The following is a 22584-nucleotide window of genomic DNA, read 5'->3' on the forward strand; positions in this document are numbered from 1 at the left end:
GGGGGTAATCATAGTATATTCCACAAACAATTGTGAGAATGGAATGAGTTAATAAATGTGAAACACTTAGAACATTTAGAATAGTGCCTATCACACAGCAAGTGCTCTATGTGCAGCTCTTATTGTTGATGTTGTTAAGAGGGAGGATAATATTAGGGTTGCTAGATCCAGAATTAGGGGGATCAAAGCGTGACACACAATAGGCTGTCAACATAAGAGAGCTGCTCTTATTATTATTAATAAGTGCAGGTGAGCCTAGAATGAGAGGTGAAGAGAAGGGCATCCTGGGCAGTGTGAACAGTAAGCAAAGACAGGAGGCAGGAATATGCAATCTGTGAGGCAGGAACAGAAAGTAATTTGGTTCGGATCCTTGGGAGAAATAGAATGAGTTCTTTCTGCTGGTTTCTCAGCTTCCTGTGGGCTCTTAGAATCTGGTAAAAAAGCCAGCTTCCCTCAGCACATCTCCATGGCTTTCTTTTGTAATGTTTCTAAATACAGGCATCCTGGAGGGTCTGCTCCCTGTCTTTCCAAGGATGAGTCTCCAGGAGATGTTCCGCTTCCCCTTGGGGCTTCTGCTTGGCTCTGTGCTCCTGGTGGCTTCGGCCCCAGCCACTCTGGAGCCTCCCAGCTGCAACAACAAGGAGCAACAGGTCACTGTCAGCCACACCTACAAGATCGATGTGCCTAAGTCTGCCTTGGTTCAGGTGGAGGCTGACCCTCAGCCCCTCAGTGACGATGGGGCTTCGCTTTTGGCCCTGGGTGAGGCCGGGGAGGAACAGAACATCGTCTTCAGGCACAACATCCGCCTTCAGACGCCACAGAAGGACTGCGAGTTGGCAGGCAGTGTCCAGGACCTCCTGGCCCGGGTGAAAAAGCTGGAGGAAGAGATGGTGGAGATGAAGGAACAGTGTAGTGCCCAGCGCTGCTGCCAGGGAGCTACTGGTGAGCTCACCACCTGGTATTCATTCAACAAACATTTGATGAGTACCTATTATGTGCCAGGGGCTCCACTAGCCTCATGAGTACTTTGTGACTCTGGCGTGCTCCCACTTCTCATTCTAGGTTTTCTCTAGGGGGCCCATCCCTACTATTTATTCATTTATTCACTGGTACTAGCTCCAGGGAGCATCTGGAAGCTGAGCAAGGAGGGACCAGCATCTCTTGCAGAGAGTCTAGACTCCTGGCCTATTGCTTCCAGATGGGAATGCTTCTAGGGGCTGTCATGCCTGTGAATCAAAGCTCTATTCAGAGAGGAAGCGATGACATACACAGGAAAGATAGGGCCTTGGAGCTAGACAGGACAGTTTACAAATCCCAGTTCTACCACTTTTTAGCTGTGTGACTTTGGGCAAATCCCTTATGTTTCCTCAACTGTCCAACAAGGATAATTCTATCAACTAGTATAGTTCTGAGAACTAGAGATGATGCATAGAAGATTCCTGGTCCTTAGTGGAATTTACAAATCAGTAAATTATAATTATCTTATTAGTAAATAATTACAATTGTAAAATAATTACAATTTAATTTTACAAATAATGAAGGTTCTCCCCCCACCCATCCCCCATCACTTTTAAACATAAACTGCCCAGGCTGATCCAAGTATAATGAACAGTACTTTGGCATAGGATTTCATGCCTGAAGGAATTGCTACGGTTAAGAGCACCTTAACCTTCAGATCCAGATACAGAACTCGGCACCAGGGCCACTGCCATGAATAACCAGCATGGACTTGCCTCTGAGGAGCCCCCACTTTGGAAGCGTTTTTAGGAAGGAGAGAAGGTGTTCTGAGAAGCAGAAGGTGGGCCACAGAGGAGATTGCACTGACCGGTCCGCCCTCCAGCTGCCTCTTGCCGTGTAGGGTCAGAGAGGGGAGCCTGGTTAATTCCCTTCTCCACAGTACCCATAGTTGAGAGTAGGCTATTTTGTGGCTTCTGCAGTTTCGTTTTTCCAGGCTTCAGTCTGGACTCATTTCACAAGGTCCCAGCCTTGCTAGTTCCAGCAAACTCCAACCTGCCTGGATCTCACTTTCCCCCTAGGAGTCCTGCCCGGCAGTGACAGCTGGCTAGGGTGGAGCATTTAAGGCCCCTCCATAGGAAGGCACTAAATAATGACCACCATGTAGAGAGGAAGGAACAGGGGGAATTCACATGGGAAGGAAAAGGAAAGAAGGGTGGGTCCTGCAGCCTTTTCAGGCAGAGAAAGGAGGAGACGTTTGCAGATGTCACAGATTAGAAAGCCTGGCCCAGGCTGGAAAGGGCCAACACCTTTTCTACCTTGTGGAGCTCCACCATCCTCCAAAAAAGAGCCGTGCAAGACCCAGAAATCACCAGACCCTTAAGAATGGGGCTAGTGATTTCTGGGTCTTGCATGGCTGATCTCAAAGGAAGGAGATCCCCTCGCACAACCCTTCAACCCAGCCTACTGTTTTACCTCTCCCTCACAGATCTGAGCCGCCGCTGCAGCGGCCACGGGACCTTCTCCCTGGAGACCTGCAGCTGCCACTGCGAGGAGGGCAGGGAGGGCCCCGCCTGCGAGCAGCTGGCTTGCCCCGGGGCGTGCAGCGGCCACGGGCGTTGCGTGGACGGGCGCTGCCTGTGCCACGAGCCCTACGTGGGTGCCGACTGCGGCTACCCGGCCTGCCCTGAGAACTGCAGCGGGCACGGCGAGTGCGTGCGCGGCGTGTGCCAGTGCCACGAAGACTTCACGTCTGAGGACTGCAGCGAGCGACGCTGTCCCGGCGACTGCAGCGGCCACGGCTTCTGCGACACGGGCGAGTGCTACTGCGAGGAGGGCTTCACAGGCCTGGACTGTGCCCAGGGTGAGAGCGGAGATGTGCCCTCGGGCCGCCGGACTCTTCTTTCCAATGCACCATTTAACTGTCAATTACACGTTGTTCCCTTTGGGGGTGTCTTCCTTTAGCCTACCCAGATTACTGAGTCCCAATCCCAGAGTTTCTGATTCTGCGATGGGTCCTAAGAATTTGCATTTCTAACAAGTTCCCAGGTGATGCTGATGCTGCTGGTTTGAGGCCCTAACCTTGAAGACCGCTGGTCTTGTGATCTAATGGCTGTGTGTGAGTGTGTGCGTGTGGTGAGGGGGTTAGTATTCATTACCTGTCGTTCGGCTAATAACTTCTGGGGGTCGGGAATGGCGCCTTACACAGGTCTGCATCCTGCACGCCCACCCTTATAATGCTCAGGGAATACTCACTGGGTCTGGATTGCCTGCCTTGCTCACCCTCTCTTCCCTGTTCCTGTTCTGCCTGCAGTGGTCGCCCCACAGGGCCTGCAGCTGCTCAAGAGCACGGAGGAATCTCTGCTGGTGAGCTGGGAGCCCTCCAGCCAGGTGGATCACTATTTCCTCAACTACTACCCCCTGGGGAAGGAGCTGTCTGGGAAGCAGATCCGAGTGCCCAAGGAGCAACACAGCTATGAGATTCTCGGTTTGCTGCCTGGAACCAAATACATAGTCACCCTGCGTAACGTCAAGAAAGACATTTTTAGCAGCCCACAGCATCTACTTGCCACCACAGGTGAGGAAGCCACCTGATGCCCCAGGGTTTCCAGGAGAGGCCCCATTCTAAATGTTTTCTTTCATTATTCCCACAAATACCCATCAGGCAGTTGCCTTGACTTGGAGTTTGAAAAACACAGCTGCCACAATCCTAGGTTCTGAAGAGTCCCAGTTCTCTCTCTTCTTTCCTTGCTCCCTGATTACTGGGTCCTCTAAGCCCATGAAGACCTGCTAGATGGGGGCTCATGGGGTCTTCTCTGTCCCTGAGATTAGTAGGGTCTGCACCTTCTCATAAGCAGTCAAAGGGTAGACCTGCATCCCCAGTCCCTCACTGAACCCCCAAAGCCATTCAGAAAGTTCAAGTTGGTATGGGTGAGAGGCTGCTGAAGCCACCTGTATCAGTTAGATTCATCTCGGTGGGAAAGACATGACACGAATGGGATAATAAATTTCAAAGTTTAACCAACAGGTTGTTCACAAAAGTGTGGGTGGGGGTTGGATAGTGAAACACGAAGACCTGCATCAATAAGGATACACTCCTGCCTGAAGGGGCAAGGGATAGACGTTGGATGTTGGTACTTGGACCCAGAGAGAACTGTGGAAAAGAGCTGCTTGGTGGGATTGTTTTGGTAGAGGGATGCAGGCAATCCACTGTGTCTCCACAGAATTCTGTCTTCTGCCCTCTGATCTGCTGATGATTCCTGCTAGCTGAACCTGGAAGCCAGAGGATCAGGGAAAATGGCTGACTCAATTCACAGAGAACATAGCCTGGGGTACAGAACAGGATGGAGGATGGTGGAGGCTTGATATGGAGAAACGAAACCTCCTGTGCACCAGCAAATGCCACCAAAATGTTTAGAAGGATAAGCATCACTGCTTACTCTTTAAACATTCTTGTTTCCTTGTGAACATTCTTAAAGCAGCTTAGATCTTCAAGGATTTGGAAAAACGTAGTTGGTTGAATGACTGAATCATTCCTTCACGCAGTACATTTTTATTGAACACTTACCATTTGTCAGGCACTGCTCTAGGTACTGATAAAAATTTACTGCCTCCATCCTGCCCTAAACTTCTAGGGAAAGATCTAGGAAGATACAGATGGATGGAACTTTGGCATGCAGTTGTCTTTGCAGAGACATCAAGCTGCTTGTCCTTTTTGGCGGTGGGAGTAGGGTGAAGGTGGGGATGGGTCAGTGTTGGAAAGGACTGTGAGAGACTTGGTCATCATGAGGGCACCACATGTGATTGCCTTTGTCAGTGCCCTCAAGCTAAAGACCCCCAGGAGCACCCCTGTAGTTAAACAACTTGGGTGTCTTGATTGTTCTAGCATGGATGACTGCACACTATGGGAGACCATAGGGGTGTCTCAGTAGACAGTGTTAGAAAGGACTGGTTAGAGAATTTGGGCCTGTGTTATGTAATTTGGGGGAAGGTGTAAGGAAGCAGGGATTGGGTGCTGTCAAGAAGTGAGGAGAACCTCTCCCCTCTGAGAGGCTAAAGTTGGTGATTGTAACAGAAGTGGTCATTACTCATAGTAGTCAAGAGAGTGGGTGTTTAGCTATTTGTGTGGTTGGGACAATGGTCATGTTTTTGTCTGTGTTCATAGTTGATCATGGAAGGGTCTTGCTTTTGTCTTGATCTACATGGTCAAGAGTGACCTGACATTGATGTCCTGTGAAATGGTTTATGTTCATTAGGAGACACCAAGTCCTCACTGTGAGAGCCAGGCCCGCTGTGGCTGGCAGACTCTGCTTTTCTCTTCTTCCCCATTTTGTCTATGGCTACCTCTGGTACAGCTAGCACTGTGTCCAAAGCCTCCCAGTGCAGCATAGAGATGCCTATTCTGAAAGTCCTAGCAGCCCGTCATGACATCTTGCTCTCGGGATTTGTAAAATTCTGCTAGTGTGAAGTTTCTCTTACCTTCTAATCTGATTCGGCTTAAACACATTCTTATTTGCTCCTCAGGGGAGCCTAAGACAAGAGGTATTCATCCCCACCATAATCGGGAACATTCTCATTAAGTCCCTGCTTTTTCATTTGTGACTCCCTCCCAATTCTTTTACACCATGTAGGAACTCTTCTACAAGCCTCAAGTCACGTTTATTACTCACCTCTTGACCTGTCCTTCAGGGAATTCCATCTTTAATGGAAGTCTAAAAACAGCACCTGGCAGATGGAAGCCCGTGGGTGAGGGGAAAAGCTTCAGAGAAAAGGCTCTGTGAGGCTCTTTATCCATAACTGAGTGAATCGGGGATGTTCAGAGCCCGGGGACCTTGAGATCACTGAGTTCACACCTGGCCTGATGCACTAATTCTCTGTCCTGCATCATCCGTCAGTTGGCCTGGGTGGAGACACCTCCAGGGAGGTGAAGGTGGGGGTGTGACTGATGAAGGGGGGAAGCCTGAGAACTGGGGGGGCCTTGGCTTTCCTGTTCCAAACTTAGAAGGCCAGGCTCCCTCAGCCTGGGATGTGGCTGTTGGAATTCAAACTGCTCCTCAAAGACCCCAGTCCTCCCATCCCCTAGGAAAGCTCTCCCCTTAGAGCCATAGCAATGAGCCATTCGTTTGTATTAATCACTGTAATTTCATGTTTTTTTTTTCTGAGTAGAAGAGTAAACATTTAGCTGTTAATACTTCACTATAAATAAATATATGCAATAACTCTCTTCCTTCACAGGACAGACAGATTGGGCAGCATGAGAATACCAGGTACCTGATGGAAGTGCTAAAATTTGGTAGAAAGAGCAGGAAGGACACTCAGATGGACCGAGTTAAAATTCACCTACTTTATAGTTTTGCCTAGGGTTCATCCTTAGAGGAGAATCTGAGAGGCAAGGGCTGCAATTTGGGAGATGAAGGAAGGAGCTTGTTGGATCATTAATGTTGTTCTCAAGAAAGTTTGAAATGGATTCTCTCCACTTTCCATGGAAGTGCCTGAGCTTCTTATCCTGAGGTCGTCTTAGAGGGCAGGGGCTCTGCAGCTGAAGAGTGGGCCTTTAGTTCAGGGCTGTAGCTCTCTGAGCTCTGGACTGAGTGATTTGAGTGGCCAGCCTGAGAGGTACAGTCTGGGCTTGACCAAAGTCAGTGTGGACAGGGAAGACCACATGGCCTCTGGTGGGATGGGGAAGTGGAGGCTTTCCCAAAAGACAGTCTGCCTGTGGAATATGTGAAAAACAGCAGCTGGGTAGCTCAAAGACACCTGTTAAGAACTGTGTCCTGGGACTGAAGCCAGCTCTTGAGATGTCAAGAAAGGGAGCTGACTTGATAACCAACAGCCTGTCACAGAATCTCAGAACCTTTGCTCTTCACCACTTTCTCTTGCCTCCCTCACCCCTGCCCTAGACCTTGCTGCACTTGGCACTGCCTGGGTGACAGAGGAGACTGAGCACTCACTCGACGTGGAGTGGGAAAACCCCTCGACCAAGGTGGACTACTACAAGCTGCGATATGGCCCCATGACAGGGCAGGAGGTAACTGAGGTCACTGTGCCGAAGAGCAGTGACCCCAAGAGCCGATATGACATCACTGGTAAGAGCCATCACTGGAATGTGGGGTGTTTGCTGTAGATGCAGAGGTGGGGATAGTGTGTGCAGACAGCACTGGCATCTGCACTGCTCAAGTGTGCGCAGAGAGTCCAGGGGCCTTAGGAATCACACTTGAATCCGATCCTTGAATCTGCCAGACGTAAGCCCACCCAGGAGGCCTGTAGACTCTGTCCCAGCATTCCAGAACTCGATCCCAGAGCACCTTGTTAACAGATTATATTTGTGAGATGTTCTCCAAGTCAGCAAACTCTCTTGAAGACCCTGTTTGTGTCTCAGGATGGATTTGATGGTGTATAGATATTCCTTTTAGAGGAACTTGTGTATTTGGGTATTGGGGGCAAGAGAGGGGAGAGAGACAGAGAGAGAGAGAGAGAGAGACAGATGGAGATTGGTTTGTTGAGCATGATGCACGGAAGGGGTTGTGTTGGGAGGCGTGGAGGAGGGCAGGGAGCAGTGAGCAGGGATGGCTCCCTGTTTCAGATTTCTGAGCTAATGCTGCCAAGAGCTGGAGCTCAAATGGCTGCTAAGGAGACAAGGCTGCAGGGATGGATCAAGTTTGGCAGTGCCTGAAGTTTGTACAATTCCAGGGCTCTTTTTTAAGAAAAGTAATACACAAATTACTTTTGTGTATTACTAAGGCACAAGGCCTTAGGATGGACCCATGAAAGTGTGGGGCTTATTAGCTTCATGGTGAATTCCCTCCTGGAGCCTTGTTCTGCCATCCACTCCTTGAGTTCTGTGTTGACAGGACATTTTGGGGTTCTTAGTGTTTGTGGAGTGAAGAATGAGGGTGTGTGCCTCACACAAGCTGCTGTTTGTCTGCATTTTACCATTAGAGTCTGAATATTTGTGCCCAAGGAAAAATAATAATTCTAGTTGCTTCTACAGAGAAATAATTTTTTTTTTTTTAAAAAAAGGGCTGGGCATAGTGGCTCACGCCTGTGATCCCAGCTACGTAAGAGGCTAAGGTGGGAGGATCCCTTGAGCCTAGGAGGTTGAGGTTACCATGAGCCGTGTTTGCACTGCTGCACTCTAGCCTGAATGACACAGTGAGGCCCTGTCTCTAATAAATAAATAGGAAACAATTAGGCTAAATATTACATTGAGAAGGAGAGATACTTTGGAAGGAAAAGGGTTGCTGGGAGCAGAAACACATTTGGACCTATAAATAAAATTGGGAAATAAGTGCTAGGTGGCCCAGTGAAGAACCAGAGAGCATTTGAAATGCATTTCAATTGGTGTCTTCTCATTTGCTCTGATGCCCTACTCCTGTCCCCAGCCAGTAAGCCCCCTCAGTGACTCCTCAAGTTCCACTGCTCCTGCGGGGCTTTATTTGCCGCCTGCAGATACAGATTCGTCTTTGGAGGAGGAAGCAAAACCCCTCATCTTCCCTCATGGGAGAAATCCTGGGGAGGAGCCGTGCTGGGGAGAGGGGTCTGGAGCCTGCACTCATGTCTCGCACTGCCTGCTTATTTCCAGGTCTGCACCCAGGGACCGAATATAAGATCACGGTGGTGCCCATGCGAGGAACGCTGGAGGGCAAGCCGATCCTCCTGAATGGCAGGACAGGTGAGAGCTACTTGGAGGCACTATGGACGTTTAATCATGTTTGCATTCTCACATTTTTCTTGGCTGACTCCTCTCTGGATAAGAATTCTGGGATTTGCAGACAGGCGGGGTGGCTCACGTCTATAATCCCAGTACTTTGGGAGGCCAAGGTGGGCGGATCACCTGATATCGGGAGTTCAAGACCAGCCTGACCAACATGGAGAAACCCTGTCTCTGCTAAAAATACAAAATTAGTTGGGCATGGTGGCGCATGCCTGTAATCCCAGCTACTTGGAGACTGAGGCAGGAGAATTGCTTGAGCCTGGGAGGCGGAGGTTATGGTGAGCCGAGATCGTGCCATTGCACCCCAGCCTGGGCAACAAGAGTGAAACTCCATCTCAAAAAAAAAAAAAAAAAAAAAAAAAAAAAAAAAAAAATTCTGGGATTTGCATGTAGAGAGAGTCTATCCCTTTATTACTGATGTCTATTTTTAGGCAGGGAAAGGGAAGCAAACTTTTCATATTTCAAATTTTTCTTGCCATTGAAAATCTCTCCCAGGGTCTTGGAGTCAAAGGATAAGACCGTATCTGATCGTATCTGATACCCTTCTGCTTATTTTAATAGCTTCTATCACTGCATTGTTTTTAAGGCATTTATTATCTAGGATATAGGCACATAGCTCCTTTTTCCCTAAAAACAAGTGATCTATAATTTTCTTCTTTCCACATCTGTGTTTTTTCTTGATGACCACACTTAGTAGACTCCTCTAAAATGTCAAAAGATATTAAAAACCCTCACATGGGAATAGTGGTATGTTGTCATCTGTGTATTCAGAAAATATATAGTGATAAAAGGTTACAAATCGGTTATATTTGACAATAAGTTTGTAATTTATTAATCAGAACAGAATTTGAAAACATGGTAGGCATACACGTGAGACATCCTAGGTAACTTTTAGTTTTTAAACAATAATTGAGTCCATATTGAATTGTGAACTTCCTCATTAACTCTGTGCTCCTGCCTTCCCCATGCTGGAAACCCGTGATCTAGAACATGGTGCCACTTGGGCAAACCAATCCTTGGAGCTGGTAAAGAAGGAGTCTTTGAGTTTTGAGTCTTTCTTGAAAAGTTTTTTAGTTCTTTCCAATTCAGTCCTGGAAATAGCTGGTTATGGTGGAGAGAATAAGGGGTGAGATGCTGTGAGAATTGAATTCACTATTTCAGCTGCCTAACAGATTGCTTATATGCAGTACGAAAGAGTTGGGCAATTATAATGGAGAACATATAACTTAATTTACAAACTAGACAATGTGGACTGTACAGTCTGCTTGAATAGTGGACTAGTGAACCGTTTTAATGAGCTGGAAAATGGTAAGTACTTCTGTGCCTCCAGTGGCATTCCCTGTAGCTGTGAATTAATTGAGAGCTTACTGAGTGCCAGGCATTATAATCACTACATAGTTTTTATGAATATCTCATTTAGTTCTCACAGCAATCCAATGAAGTAGATACTATTATTATTTCTCTGCCATATATAAGAAAACTGGAGAAAGTAAGCTCAAGATTGCCCAGGCAGGAAAGGACAGAGCTGGGATTTGAACCCAGGATACCCAAGTGTAAGCCTTTGGGCTTAGCTACTGTAAACCAAAAAGTATCTGAGATAGGCCTTAATCAACTTAGAAGTTTATTTTTCCAAGGTTAAGGACATGCCTGGGAGAAAGAAACATGGAATCACAGAAACAATCTGTGGTCTGTACCTTTCTCCAGAGATGATTTTGAGGGCTTCAATATTTAAATGGGAAAAGTGGGCTGGAGAGGAAATAGGGAGGGTATGTTAATTCCCATGTTGGAAGAGAAAAGGAGCAGGTAGGGGGATAGTCAATTATGTGTTGAGTAAATTTGCACTTTTCATAGGATAAGGTGAACACGGAGTAGCTACGTGTGGAGATATTTAACCTTCTCTCTGTAGCCTGCATAGGAACAAAAGGAAAGGCAGCTTCTTGCGTAACTCAGCTTTCAGCTTTATTTTTTCCTCTTGGCAGAGTGAATTGGGGTCCCGAGTTTTTTATTTTCCTTTCACGTTACAAAGCTAAAGTGCTTCCCACTTTTACCCTCCTGTAAGAGATAAACACTTTTTCTTCTCTTACACAGTCAACACAACTCAGAACATTTCCCCTCTGGAAGTGATTTTTCCCCATATACCAGGGAGTTTTCCATCAGACACCAACTGGGTGTTCTATAATTCAATTCATATGTGACATTCCTCCCTGGAAATAGCATCAGATCCCACAAGTTAAGGGCCCAGACCACAAGACTTTCCTCACTTCAGATGCCTGTCACAGTCCCCAGGTTATGACCTGTACTTCTGACCATTTGGCTATAAATTGGGGGTTTTTATGACTCCCCTCCTTAGGTTCCATTAATTTGCTAGAGCGGCTCATAGAACACAGGGAAACACTTTACTTACATTTACTTATTTATTATAATAAAGAATATTACAAAGATCCAGGTGAAGAACCAGATGGAAGAGATGCATAGGTCAAGGTATGTGCTTCCATGGCCTCTGTGGGTGTGCCACCCTCCCCAAACCTCCACATGTTCAGCAACCAGGATGCTCTCTGAACCCAGTCCTTTTGGGTTTTCATGGAGACCTCATTATATAGGAATGATTGATTACATCATTGACCACTGGTGATTAACTCAACCTTTAGCAACTGTGAGTGCCTCTCTCCTCCCCCTTGTTAGCAGGGTGGGCAGGTGGGGCTGGAAGTTCCAATCCCCTAATCACAAGGTTGGTTCCCTGGCAACCACCTCCTTTCTGAGGCTATCCAGGAGCACCCTCCAACCCCTTACAGCAGTCATCTCATTAACATACAAAAGACACCTCACTTTGGAGATTCCAAGGCTTTTAGGAGCTGTGTGCCAGGAATCAGGGAACCAAGACCAAATGTGTTTCTTGTTATAAATCATAATATCACACCTCTCATCCTTCTTGCCCATTATTTCTGGTTAATTTTCATACTGTTTGCTTCCTAACTGAAAAATGTTCTATGATTCATCACAGACTGAGGAGGAAGCATAATGCTTTTATCTTGGCCTCCGTGGTCTGTGCAGCCTGGGCCATTGTTATTCTCATTGCTTCCCCAGGGAAAGCCTTCCTGTAGCCAGACTGTTCTTGGGGTTTCCTAACAGAAGACTTATCTCTGCAAGTGGGTTTCTGTTGTTACTCAGCCTAGAAAACCCTTGCTATTATTTCTAGCCACAAATTAATTTAATTCAACAAACATTTATTGCAGGATGTATCTGGGCCGAAGAGACCTGATCCCTTTAGAAATTTCCAGAGCTGATAAGCCATGGTCCTTGTCCTTCAGGGGATCACAGCAATAACGTGAGGTTCCACTGCAGCCTTCTATGACCTCATTAAATGTCAGCCAGATTTGCCTCTGAGGTCTGAGAGCATTTAATCACATATGGCCTTGAATTGCTACTTAGCCTTTCACGTATACTGGAATGTTACTACTCAAAAGTGTTTTTATTGTCAATTATATCCTAAAACCAGGATAGAATATTTTATTGGATTGCAAATAAATTTGTGTCATGTGTTTTACCAGCATAAAAAAGAAAAAGACACTGTAATTTACAGGGTCAGGAAACACTCTTAAACCTGGCTAGACTGTTAAGTAATTTAAGGGAAAAGAAGAATCGCTGTTTTCTCCAAACGTTTTGCATCCCACCAGGTGGAAAAGGATGCTGGAACTTAAGAACAGCCTAAGCATGTGCAGGGAGGAAACGACACAATTCAGGGATTTTTCATTTAATGAGGCACCCAGTGTAACTAATACCATGACAGGGAAATGGTTGACTGAAATTTCTCACCCTGTTAACCCAGCACACTCAAAGTGCGCTGGAACACCTTCCAGAAAGGCCGGCCTCAGAAGCACGTCAGCTTCAGGAGCAGCAAGCATAGGCCAGGCCGGTGTCTGTGGGGGGTTGTGAGGGGGAAGGTCCCTGGACTTCTGCATCATACCCTGACAGCTATGCTTCCCATCGAATGAGAAGAAAGGGAGGCTACTAACTGAGAGGTGATGTCATTCTTTTGTCCTCTATCTGTAAAATGAAGAATTGGACTAAGTGAGTTTAAAGTCCTTTCTCTTTTCTTATGATGATGGTATTCTGTTAATAGCTTCATGCTTTTCCCTGGTGTGTATAAAACAAAGCATGCTTGCTTTGTTATAATTTCACAGGCTCCCGTGCACAGCAGAGCTTATAGCCTAGAATATTCACTTGTCATCCATTTTCTCAGAACTTTCCTCCTTAGACTATGCTGTGAAATAGCAGTTTTGCTTTTCTTAATATCTTTTTCACTTCTTACGGATTTCCAAACACAGTGTTCCGTTTGAAATGGCTTAGCCCCTAAAACTTTGGAAACTCCTTCGTGTCCTAAGCTGAGCTCCTGTCACCATTCAGAACTCCTGTCTCACACACAGCCACCAACACACACATTCAGCATCTGGACAACAGCAACAATCTCTATCATTTGCGTGACCACTGTATTCTAGTGGGCTTCTGTACACTGTGAGACTTTGTAAATATGATCTCTGGTCCTTATAATATCAATAGGATTGCAAGCATTATTATTTCCATTTTACATATGAGAACATTGAGGCCTACAAAGTTTAGGAGACTCAGGGTGAGCTAGTGAATAGCTAGCTGGCACAACTCAGGTTCACTTGAAATCAAACTCAATAACCTTTTTAGAAGAAAAGCTGGAGGACAACAGGAAGAAGGGTTGCCCTCTCTGAGTGCATTTTCTACAAACGGCACCTTCTGGATAATTTTGTTGCCACAGTGGAAAGACATTAGAGGAGGTATGTGTAAACAAGAGTGCAGAACTTGTAGGTATTGTGGTCTCAAGGCACCTCTTCCATGAACCCACCTTCAAATCAAAGACACAGGTCCTGCCCCTGCGTCTTCCTCCCCCAGGCTCGTTTCTCATAGATTTTATATCCTGTCGGTGCCATCTTCTACTGCACCAACTGGGAGATTCACAGGTGGCCATTGTGAGTGGAGAAACCTGTTCCTAATGCCTGTGACTACGTGCTCAAGTGTGGACATGGGCTATTGGATGTTATAGCCTAGACTGAAGACAGCCATTCCCTACCTAACCCTGCGGCGAATCATGTTATAAAGTGGAATAAGCTTTCCTGATGTGAACAGAGCTTCTAATTAACTTCCTCCATATACTGTGTTTAGGTTTTGCAAATTAGATCTCTTTGAAGTGAAGTGCACCTTTATTCTAACTAACATATGTATTCATAGGCGAGTTCCACCTATCCAGTTTTATAAACCTTACCTTACATCTCTCTGACCTTGAATGGCCCTGAGAAAGATCCCACCAGGGCTGCTGGTGTCCAGCAGTTGGGAAGTCACAGCCTGGGGAGGATGTTGGGCTGTGGTGGGGAGAGCCTGTCTTGTAGTAGAGGCTACAGCTATGGCTCATCTGTGATTTAGCCAGCTGCTGCAGCTGCTGAAAGGCTTTCTTGCATGGAAAAACTATTTCATAATCTCCAGATCCCTTTTTGGTAGAGAGAGGTTTCAGTCCTGCAAAGCTGGCCTCTTCCAGCAATCTGTCCTATCATGGGGGTCCCATCTCTGAGGCCTTCCTCCCATTCCTGTGTCTCAGCACCTGATCCCAATCACTGGAATGGTTAAGGAGAGCAAGCTCTGTGAAGACCCCCTCTCAATTGAGTTGCTGTGGTTAGGGACCTGAGAGAAAAGGGAAGGCAGGGGGCTGAGAGCTGTACTGGCACTGTGAGCTTGGAGAAGTCACATCTCCTCTCTTAAACCTCCTTAAACCTCCAGGTCTCCTATAACCCTAAGCATAATATGATTCAGTTTTACCTTCCTACTCTTCATGCCCAAGATGCTGTTTCCTGGTTCTTCTCCATGCCTTGAGAGCTCTGGGACTGGTGGGGGAGAAAGGAGCTACAGGGCTGGTTGCTGCTTCCTCTTTCCACCCATGTGGACGTGATGGATCTTTCCTTTATTTGTTGACTTTTATTTATTTATTATTTTTATTTATTATTATTATTTTTAGACTGAGTCTTGCTATGTCTCCTAGGCTAGAGTGTGGTGTGTGATCTCGGCTCACTGTAACCTCTGCCTTCTGTTCAAGCCATTCTGGTGCCTCAGCCTCCTGAGTAGCTAGGATTATAGGCGTGCACCACCCTGCCTGGCTAGTTTTTTGTATTTTTAGTAGAGACAGGGTTTTGCCATGTTGGCCAGGCTTGTCTCCAACTCCTGGCCTCAAGTGATCCACCCAGCTCAACCTCCCAAAGTGCTGGAATTGCAGGTATGAGCTGTTGTGCCTGGCTGTGATATATCTTTCAACACACACAGGCAGCACCAACCCCACAAAGCCACAGACCTCTGCTGTGGGTCCCAGAAACAATGGTAGCAAGCACAGATCTGGGGCAGGGAGATGGGGTGGGAGGCACTGCTGGGATATGGGGTTGTACAGATGTGGACACTTTTGAGAAGGAGAGGGCCATGAACTTTAAGAGCAGGACTGCTAGGATGTTCTTCCTGCACCCTTAGTTTTCCATTTCCACTTTGTCACTAATTTCCCCAGATTGAGATGTTGGTTTTGGATGGCTCTTGTCATCTCTTCCCTTTGACATGCAGGATCATATCTTGCACCGAAAGTTGTAACAGGATGCAGAGAGATTTCTCTCTATCATTGCACTTTTTTCCTTGACTGTCCTCTTAGAGCCTGCTAGAGCCTCCAGAGGCCCTGGCCATGGGGTCAGATGGTGGATGCCTGCATCCTAATTGTCCCCCCTGTCATTCCTGGAGGCCCACAAGTGGCAGACTATTGTGAGACTATTGGCTCCGAGCTCACAGTCACAGTGAGACTATTGTCTCACAAGGCAATAGTTCGAGACCAGTTTCTCTCTTTAGTTCCTGTGTATTACTGCTGCTGGATTTCAGGTCACAGTAACCTTTCAGATCACACTTTACTTTATTTATGATTTATTATTATTATTAGTTTCAAAGGAAAATGCTATTGATAGTGCTGCTTAGGACATAGAGGTAAAAAGTGGAAATGTACAGTCTTTGTTAGATAAGAATGAGTTCAAATCTTGGCTCTACCACTTAATGTATCCAAAAGCAAACTCTTGGTCCTCTTCCTCTCCCAACTCCCTACTGCAAACGCTTCCCTCCCTCAGCTATCCCTCAGATATCTATATATATAGAGATATAGATGTCTCTATAAATGGCCACCCCATTTTGCAAATTACTCAGGCCACAAGCCAACAAATCATTCGTTGTATCCCACATCGAATCTATCAGCAGATTATGACAGTTTTACCTTTGAAAGCTCCAAAGCCAGCCTTCTCCATGACCTTCATTACTGCCGCAGTTGCCTGCACCCCTGCCATCTTGCATATACACCACTGAAGCAGCCTCCTAGGTGACCTTCACTCTTGGTTCACTTGAGTCAGTATTCTCCCCAGAAGCCGGAGGGATCCTTTGATAGCTCAAGTCAGATAAAGTCATTCTTCTTTTCAAAGCCCCCAGAGACTTCTCACGTTACTTAGTGTAAAAGACAGTGTCATTACAATGGCCTTCAAGGCCATCCATAGTCCACTGTCCCTCTCACTTTCCTGGCCTCCCTTCCAGCCACTTGACTTAACTCTGTCTAGATGCACTGGCATCCCTGCTGTTTCCTGAATACATGAAGCAGGACCTTGGGTTAGCAGGGACTTGTGTAAAAGAAAAAATGAGGGACTTTCTAAGGTCATGGGCTAAGGATATGTTCTTGGGAAGCGCAGAGTCTAGGACATAGCTGGCATATTGTTCTGGGTTAGTTCTTTTTGAATATAAACTCCACATTGGCAGGGATTTCTGACTGTTTTGCTCAGTGATAACTCCTAAATGTCGTTACATTCCCTGGCACATAATGGATATTCAGTGAAGTGCTGTTGAATGAATGAACTGAGTTTTAGAGATTTGTATTCGAAAAGAGAGAGAGGAGCATGTGTAGATATAAGTGCCAGGTCTGGAAACCGTAATTGGAAGGAATGAATAGGGGAGGCGATGTTGTTTTGATTTGAGGAGAACTAGGGAGGGGAATGATGACTCTTCTTGAATACTTGGTCTCCTGGAAGGGGAATTAGATGTATTCTCTCTGTCTACCTAGGGTAGACAATTGGAAGGAGTTACATTTGAAGGAGTTTTCGAAAATGGAAAATGGAATGGATTGTGTTGTCTGTTGGAGAGTCCCTTCTCAGTTTAGGGTTCAAGCAGAAGCCAGTTGTCCACCTGTCACTGATGATGGAGAGACCCCCTTGTCTTGCATAGACCATTGAACTAGGTCACCCAGGTGAACTAGATCTTTAACAATCTATGATCTTGACCAACCAACTGGTTTCTCTGATTTTTCTTTCTCATGTATTTTTATGAAGAAATTGACAGTCCAACCAATGTTGTTACTGATCGAGTGACTGAAGACACAGCAACTGTCTCCTGGAAACCAGTGCAGGCTGTCATAGACAAGTATGTGGTGCGCTACACCTCTGCTGATGGGGACACCAAGGAAATGGCAGTGCACAAGGATGAGAGCAGCACTGTCCTGACGGGCCTGAAGCCAGGAGAGGCATACAAGGTCTACGTATGGGCTGAAAGGGGCAACCAGGGGAGCAAGAAAGCTGACACCAATGCCCTCACAGGTAACAGAAGGACGGGAGCATAAAGTTTTCTCGTGGCAGGGAGAAGGTTGATTTTTGAATCAGGAGGTCATTGCTCACCTGGCATCAGCTCTTTTGTTTGCAGGAGTGGGGAGGAGGGTTGCAAAACCAATTTTGATTTTCATAATTATGTATTTTTTTCTTTTTTGACATCAAACAAAAGAGATCAGCCTTTTCACTCGATGCAGAAGGTCATACTTATTTGAGTTGGAATTCTGTATGCAACCCCCTCAGAATAGGGTAACACTTTCTGATTTTCATTTTTTAGTGTGAAAACTCAAAACACTGGGCTGACAGTGAATTTGAATGCTTATCTCAGTTTGCAGTGGCTGTACAGGCACTTTGCATATAATCTGGAGCTCTCTTTTAGACCGTGGAAATAGTTTGCATCCTAAGTCAACATTTACTAAATGGACCAATTCTTCCTTTAAGCTTTCAGAAGCTGCGAGGGTTCTCTTACTTCACCCAGTCATGTTGCTCAGTTTGTGCCTGTAGGGGTCCTGGGACTATGCTGGGACATAGCCCAGCCATTCTTTCTGCTTAAATCCTCTCCTGGTGCTTCTCTGAATTTAGAGCAGCCTGATCCTGGAGCCCACATGAGGTTCCAAAACACCTGGCAGGAAATCAGAGGGAAAGGCTTCGCTTATTGTTTGCATTCTGTTCTGGACAGTCACTGAGTATAGAGACTCTCAGAGAAGCAGAGAGGTGGTTAGGAATATAGTTTCAGAAGCTTGACTGTCCAGGTTTTAACCCCAGTTCTGCCATTGACTAGCTGAGTGGCTTTGGGCAAGTTACTTTACTTCCGTTCCTGTTTCTTATGGCATAAGTGAGAGCAATGATTTTTTAGAATGTTAGTCAGTATTTGGCCCTTGAAAGATTTCGTGGTGCACAGCCTCCTAGATCCATGTGGGCCTCAATAGTTGACCTCTTCTTCAGGGGAGCAGAGAAGATATTGACAGTAAGGATGGTGATATCTAAATCTGTTTAAAGTCAAAGTCAGCAAATTTCTGTAAAGGGCCGGATAGTAAATATTTTCGGCTTTGGGGGTCCAACAGTCTCTATTGCAATTACTTAACTTTGCCATTGGAGCGTGAAAACAGCCACAGACAATGATGTGTAAATGGACTGGTGTGACTGTGTTCCAATAAGACTTTATTGATAAAGATTGGCAGTGGATCAGATTTGGCCTGTGGGTTGTAGATTGCCGCTCCTGGTTTACATTACACCTGACTCTCTTTTTTACTAGGATTCTGAGTGTCATGAAAAGAGCATTTGGGTCGGCATTTTTTGTTTGTTTGTTTGAGATGGAGTCTTGCTCTCTCACCCAGGCTGTAGTACAATGGCGTGATCTCGGCTCACTGTAACCTCCACCTCCTGGGTTCAAGCAATTCTCCTGCCTCAGCCTCCCAAGTAGCTGGGATTATAGGCGCCCACTGCCACGCCCGGCTAAGTTTTGTATTTTTAATAGAGACAGGTTTTCATTGTGTTCCCAGGGCTTGTCTCGAACTCCTGAGCTCAGGCAATCCACCCGCCTTGGCCTCCCAAAGTGCTAGGAAATACAGGAGTGAGCCACCGCGCCCAGCCCAATTTTGAAACAGAGGAGGTTGGAATAGAGAAGAACCTTCCCTTTTCTTTGGCAGGGATTGTGTGAGCAGCAGGGAACCTCTAGGGGGTGGCATTGCCACTGGGAAGGGGTCAGACCAGAGCTGAGCTCTGGGGGCACAAACATGAAGGATGTGGTTCATGCCCGTGTGACATTCACAATCCTCTGGGTAGAGAAGACAAGTGAAAAAGATAAAGGACAGTGAGTTATGTTCTAGAGGAAACAAAGGTCCCTGGAGCTATGGGGAACTGAAGAAAGGGGACCTACCACAGACTGGGACAGGATAGGGGTCATGCAGGCTGTGGGAGGAGGTGACACCTGAACAAAGCCTGGAAGGATGGGTGGGAGTTAGCACGGGAGGCAGCATATGCAGAGGCTAAGGTGTGAGAATATGACAGGTTAGGTCCATCTCAAGGGGTTTTTATGGCAGGCCGGTCTGTGTGTTTGGTGCACTAGTGAAGGATGAAGCCAGCTCGGAATCCTGGGTGCTAAATCATTTGTCCTCAGGTCAGATGTCTGTGGTGCTTGCTGAACTCTGCTCCCTAGGGTGAGTCACTGCACGTGGCTGTGCATTCCACCATGCTGGCCTGTCCCCCTCGGCAAGTGGTCCTGTGCAGATATGAAATGCAGGTACCGTCACAAAAACTACAGCCTTTTTTGAGGAGGTAGTTTCTGAAAGAGGATAATAAAGGCATGCTAACCACACACATAATTGCTTGGATTTTTGACTCCCAAAAGATGTACGTTTTGAGGAGAAAGTGGTATTTCATGCCTCACATGCCATTAATAATAGCAACTTATATTTAAGCATTTGCTATGTAATATCTCATTTACTATTCACCATAACCTATGAGGTAGGTACTGGTATTTCTTTCTTCATAGAGTTGAGGAGACAGACACTTAAATTACATGGCTTGTCCAAAGTTAGCCACCAGGAAGAGATGGAGCCCAGGTTCTAACCCAGTTTAATCACAGAGAAACCCAGACAGATTCTACAAGTTTTATTCTTTTTATTAGCCCAGACCTCGGATACTATCAATTGAAAAGTCTCCTGGTTCCCTGGCCACAGATATAATGTTTTATACAGAAAGAACTGATGGCTACTACTTCTAGGATATTTTTCTTCTCAAAGAACATATTAGAGCAGATGCAGAGGTTTATTCAGTATAATTGCTTTCTAGTACAAGGAGTCAGGAACTAGAAGAATATATTATATAAATCCAGGGTAAAGGAGAAATTTGAATGTGAAGACCAATTCTTTTTATTCCAAAGCAACTTACGGGAAAAGTTTATAGAGTTGATAAAGATGCTGGCTTTGTTTGAAAACTCCACTTCTTATTAAATGTTATTAGCCTATTACTGGAATTTCAGACCATTTGCTTAATTAGACCTTTACATTAACTCAATCATTGACATATTAGAGACTCTGACATTTGTTGAGGTTATGATTTTGACTGTGTATGTGCTATCTTTATGGAATTAGAGGGTGGTAAAGGCTACATTCTTCTTTCATCTCTCTCTTAAAGAAATTGACAGCCCAGCAAACCTGGTGACTGACCGGGTGACTGAGAATACTGCCACCATCTCCTGGGACCCGGTGCAGGCCACCATTGACAAGTACGTGGTGCACTACACCTCTGCTGACAACCAAGAGACCAGAGAGGTTCCGGTGGGGAAGGAGCAGAGCAGCACTGTCCTGACAGGCCTGAGGCCAGGTGTGGAGTACACAGTGCACGTCTGGGCCCAGAAGGGGGACCGAGAGAGCAAGAAGGCCAACACCAACGCCCCAACAGGTAACAAAAGAGAGATGGTCAATTGGAATTGTGTTTTGAGCTTGTGGATTTGAATGGGTATGGTATCAAAGGATGTGGCCTGAGCAGAGAGACTTTGCAATTAGAAGTCTTAAAGATGAAAGACAGACTGAGCTCTCGTGGTGATGGCAGTGGGCTGCTCTTCCCTGACAGTGATGAGCTGTTCATGAGACCACTTGGCCCACTGGAAGGGAAAAGTAAAGTCTTATAGTAACAATGCTTTTAGCAGAAGATGTGTACAGGATCTGGTCATTGCAATGCTTGTGATAATACTTTTAGAGTGCTCATCAGTGCAGCAGCCCTTGATAAAATGTTAAGTTAGGAACCCTAAACGTCATGGCAGCTGTTTAATTGGAGGTTGTGATGTGCCATGTGCTTCTGAGAAGACATCGTTCTTCCCACATTTTAGGGAACTGAAAGCCGAGAAAGAATGCCTCATTTATAATGATTCTTCCTTTGAACTTCAGAACCAAGGGCTACTTTCTCCTTAGACTCCCAGCGGAGACTCAAGATGAGAATGCCATTGCCTTGTTCTAAAAGAGCTCGGGAAGATGAAAATGATGAAGATGGAGGGATGGATATGTCTTCCATGGCTTCAGAGCTTAAACCTTTCCAAATATTTTGCTTCCAGACATTGACAGCCCCAAAAACCTGGTGACTGACCGGGTGACAGAGAATATGGCCACTGTCTCCTGGGACCCGGTGCAGGCCACCATTGACAAGTATATGGTGCGCTACACCTCTGCGGACGGAGAGACCAGGGAGGTTCCGGTGGGGAAGGAGCACAGCAGCACCATCCTGACGGGCCTGAGACCGGGCATGGAGTACATGGTGCACGTGTGGGCCCAGAAGGGGGACCAGGAGAGCAAGAAGACTGACACCAAGGCCCAGACAGGTAAGGAGTGTGCATTATCGCTGTACCGGTGCCATGCTCAGGGTCTGTCTACATGGGGTTTTCTTCTCTGACCTTGGCATAAAGGGAGGCTTTATGGAAGAGCAGGTTGGTATCCTCCCATAATACATTGCGTACCCCTCACTTCCTTTTACTGGCCTCTCTTAGAATGCCTCAGTGGTGGTCTCCAAACTCTAGTCTTTAAAGATGGCTGACCACTGCGCATAGTTCTTTGTTTCTTCTTTGCCTGAGTACCTTTGTCATTAACACACTAACTGCTTCAACTTGACAAGGAATAAATATTAAGAAGTAACTATCATGCTGAGGGAGCCAGACTTAGGGATTGTGATCAAAAAACACCTTAAAAAAAAAAAAAACATTCCTCATCTGTTTAAACCCTTTGCAAGCTTGTTTTTGTTCCTGCCCTCTGAATGAATGTTTTAGGCAGAAATAATAACAGTGTTTCATTAGCTAAAAATAAGCAAATATCTAGTCATTTTTAGTTCCCCAGATGTATAATTTTAGTAATTATGTCATTTTCATGCAATAGTCCCTACTTCCCTACATGAAATCTCCTCTCTCTCAGCTTGGGCCACCTGTGGGCCAGCTGCCTGCTCCAGGCAGGGGACATGCAGTTTCTCTTGTATTTTCTGCTGTGTACCTCAAGCGCTGCTCTTCTAGCTTGCTGTATGCAGTTTCTCACCCATTTATCTTTGGCGTTGCTGGGAGAGGTAAACTGATGAGAGGTGAGGGGTGAGGATGGGGAGAGGTGAAGGGTCAGGAAGGAGGAGAAGTGAAGGGTCAAGGGGAAGGAGAGGTGAGGGGTCAGGAGGAGGAGAGGTGAGGGGTCAGGAGGAGGAGAGGTGAGGGTTCAGGAGGGGGAGAGGTGAGGGGTCAGTAAGAGGAGAGTTGAGGGCTCAGGA

At 46.2% G+C, this 22584-nt stretch overlaps 1 protein-coding gene across 5 annotated transcripts in view; it reads left to right on the top strand.

Moving 5' to 3' along the window:
* The window catches only part of TNN (tenascin N), a 113905-nt gene that overhangs the window by 52000 nt on the left and 39321 nt on the right, over positions 1-22584 (top strand). For 4 of the 5 annotated variants that reach the window (XM_078000372.1, XM_028850623.2, XM_028850624.2 and 1 more), the window contains 8 exons: positions 499-942; positions 2444-2818; positions 3269-3532; positions 6855-7040; positions 8537-8626; positions 17074-17337; positions 20485-20751; positions 21401-21664. In XM_078000372.1, coding sequence (XP_077856498.1) covers positions 534-942; positions 2444-2818; positions 3269-3532; positions 6855-7040; positions 8537-8626; positions 17074-17337; positions 20485-20751; positions 21401-21664 — 2119 coding nt within the window. In that variant the 5' untranslated portion in view covers positions 499-533. The remainder of the gene's footprint in view (positions 1-498; positions 943-2443; positions 2819-3268; positions 3533-6854; positions 7041-8536; positions 8627-17073; positions 17338-20484; positions 20752-21400; positions 21665-22584) is intronic. The other variant, XM_078000385.1, reaches the window with a different exon arrangement.

This window comes from Macaca mulatta, chromosome 1 (assembly GCF_049350105.2).
Source record: "Macaca mulatta isolate MMU2019108-1 chromosome 1, T2T-MMU8v2.0, whole genome shotgun sequence".
NCBI lineage: Eukaryota > Metazoa > Chordata > Mammalia > Primates > Cercopithecidae > Macaca > Macaca mulatta.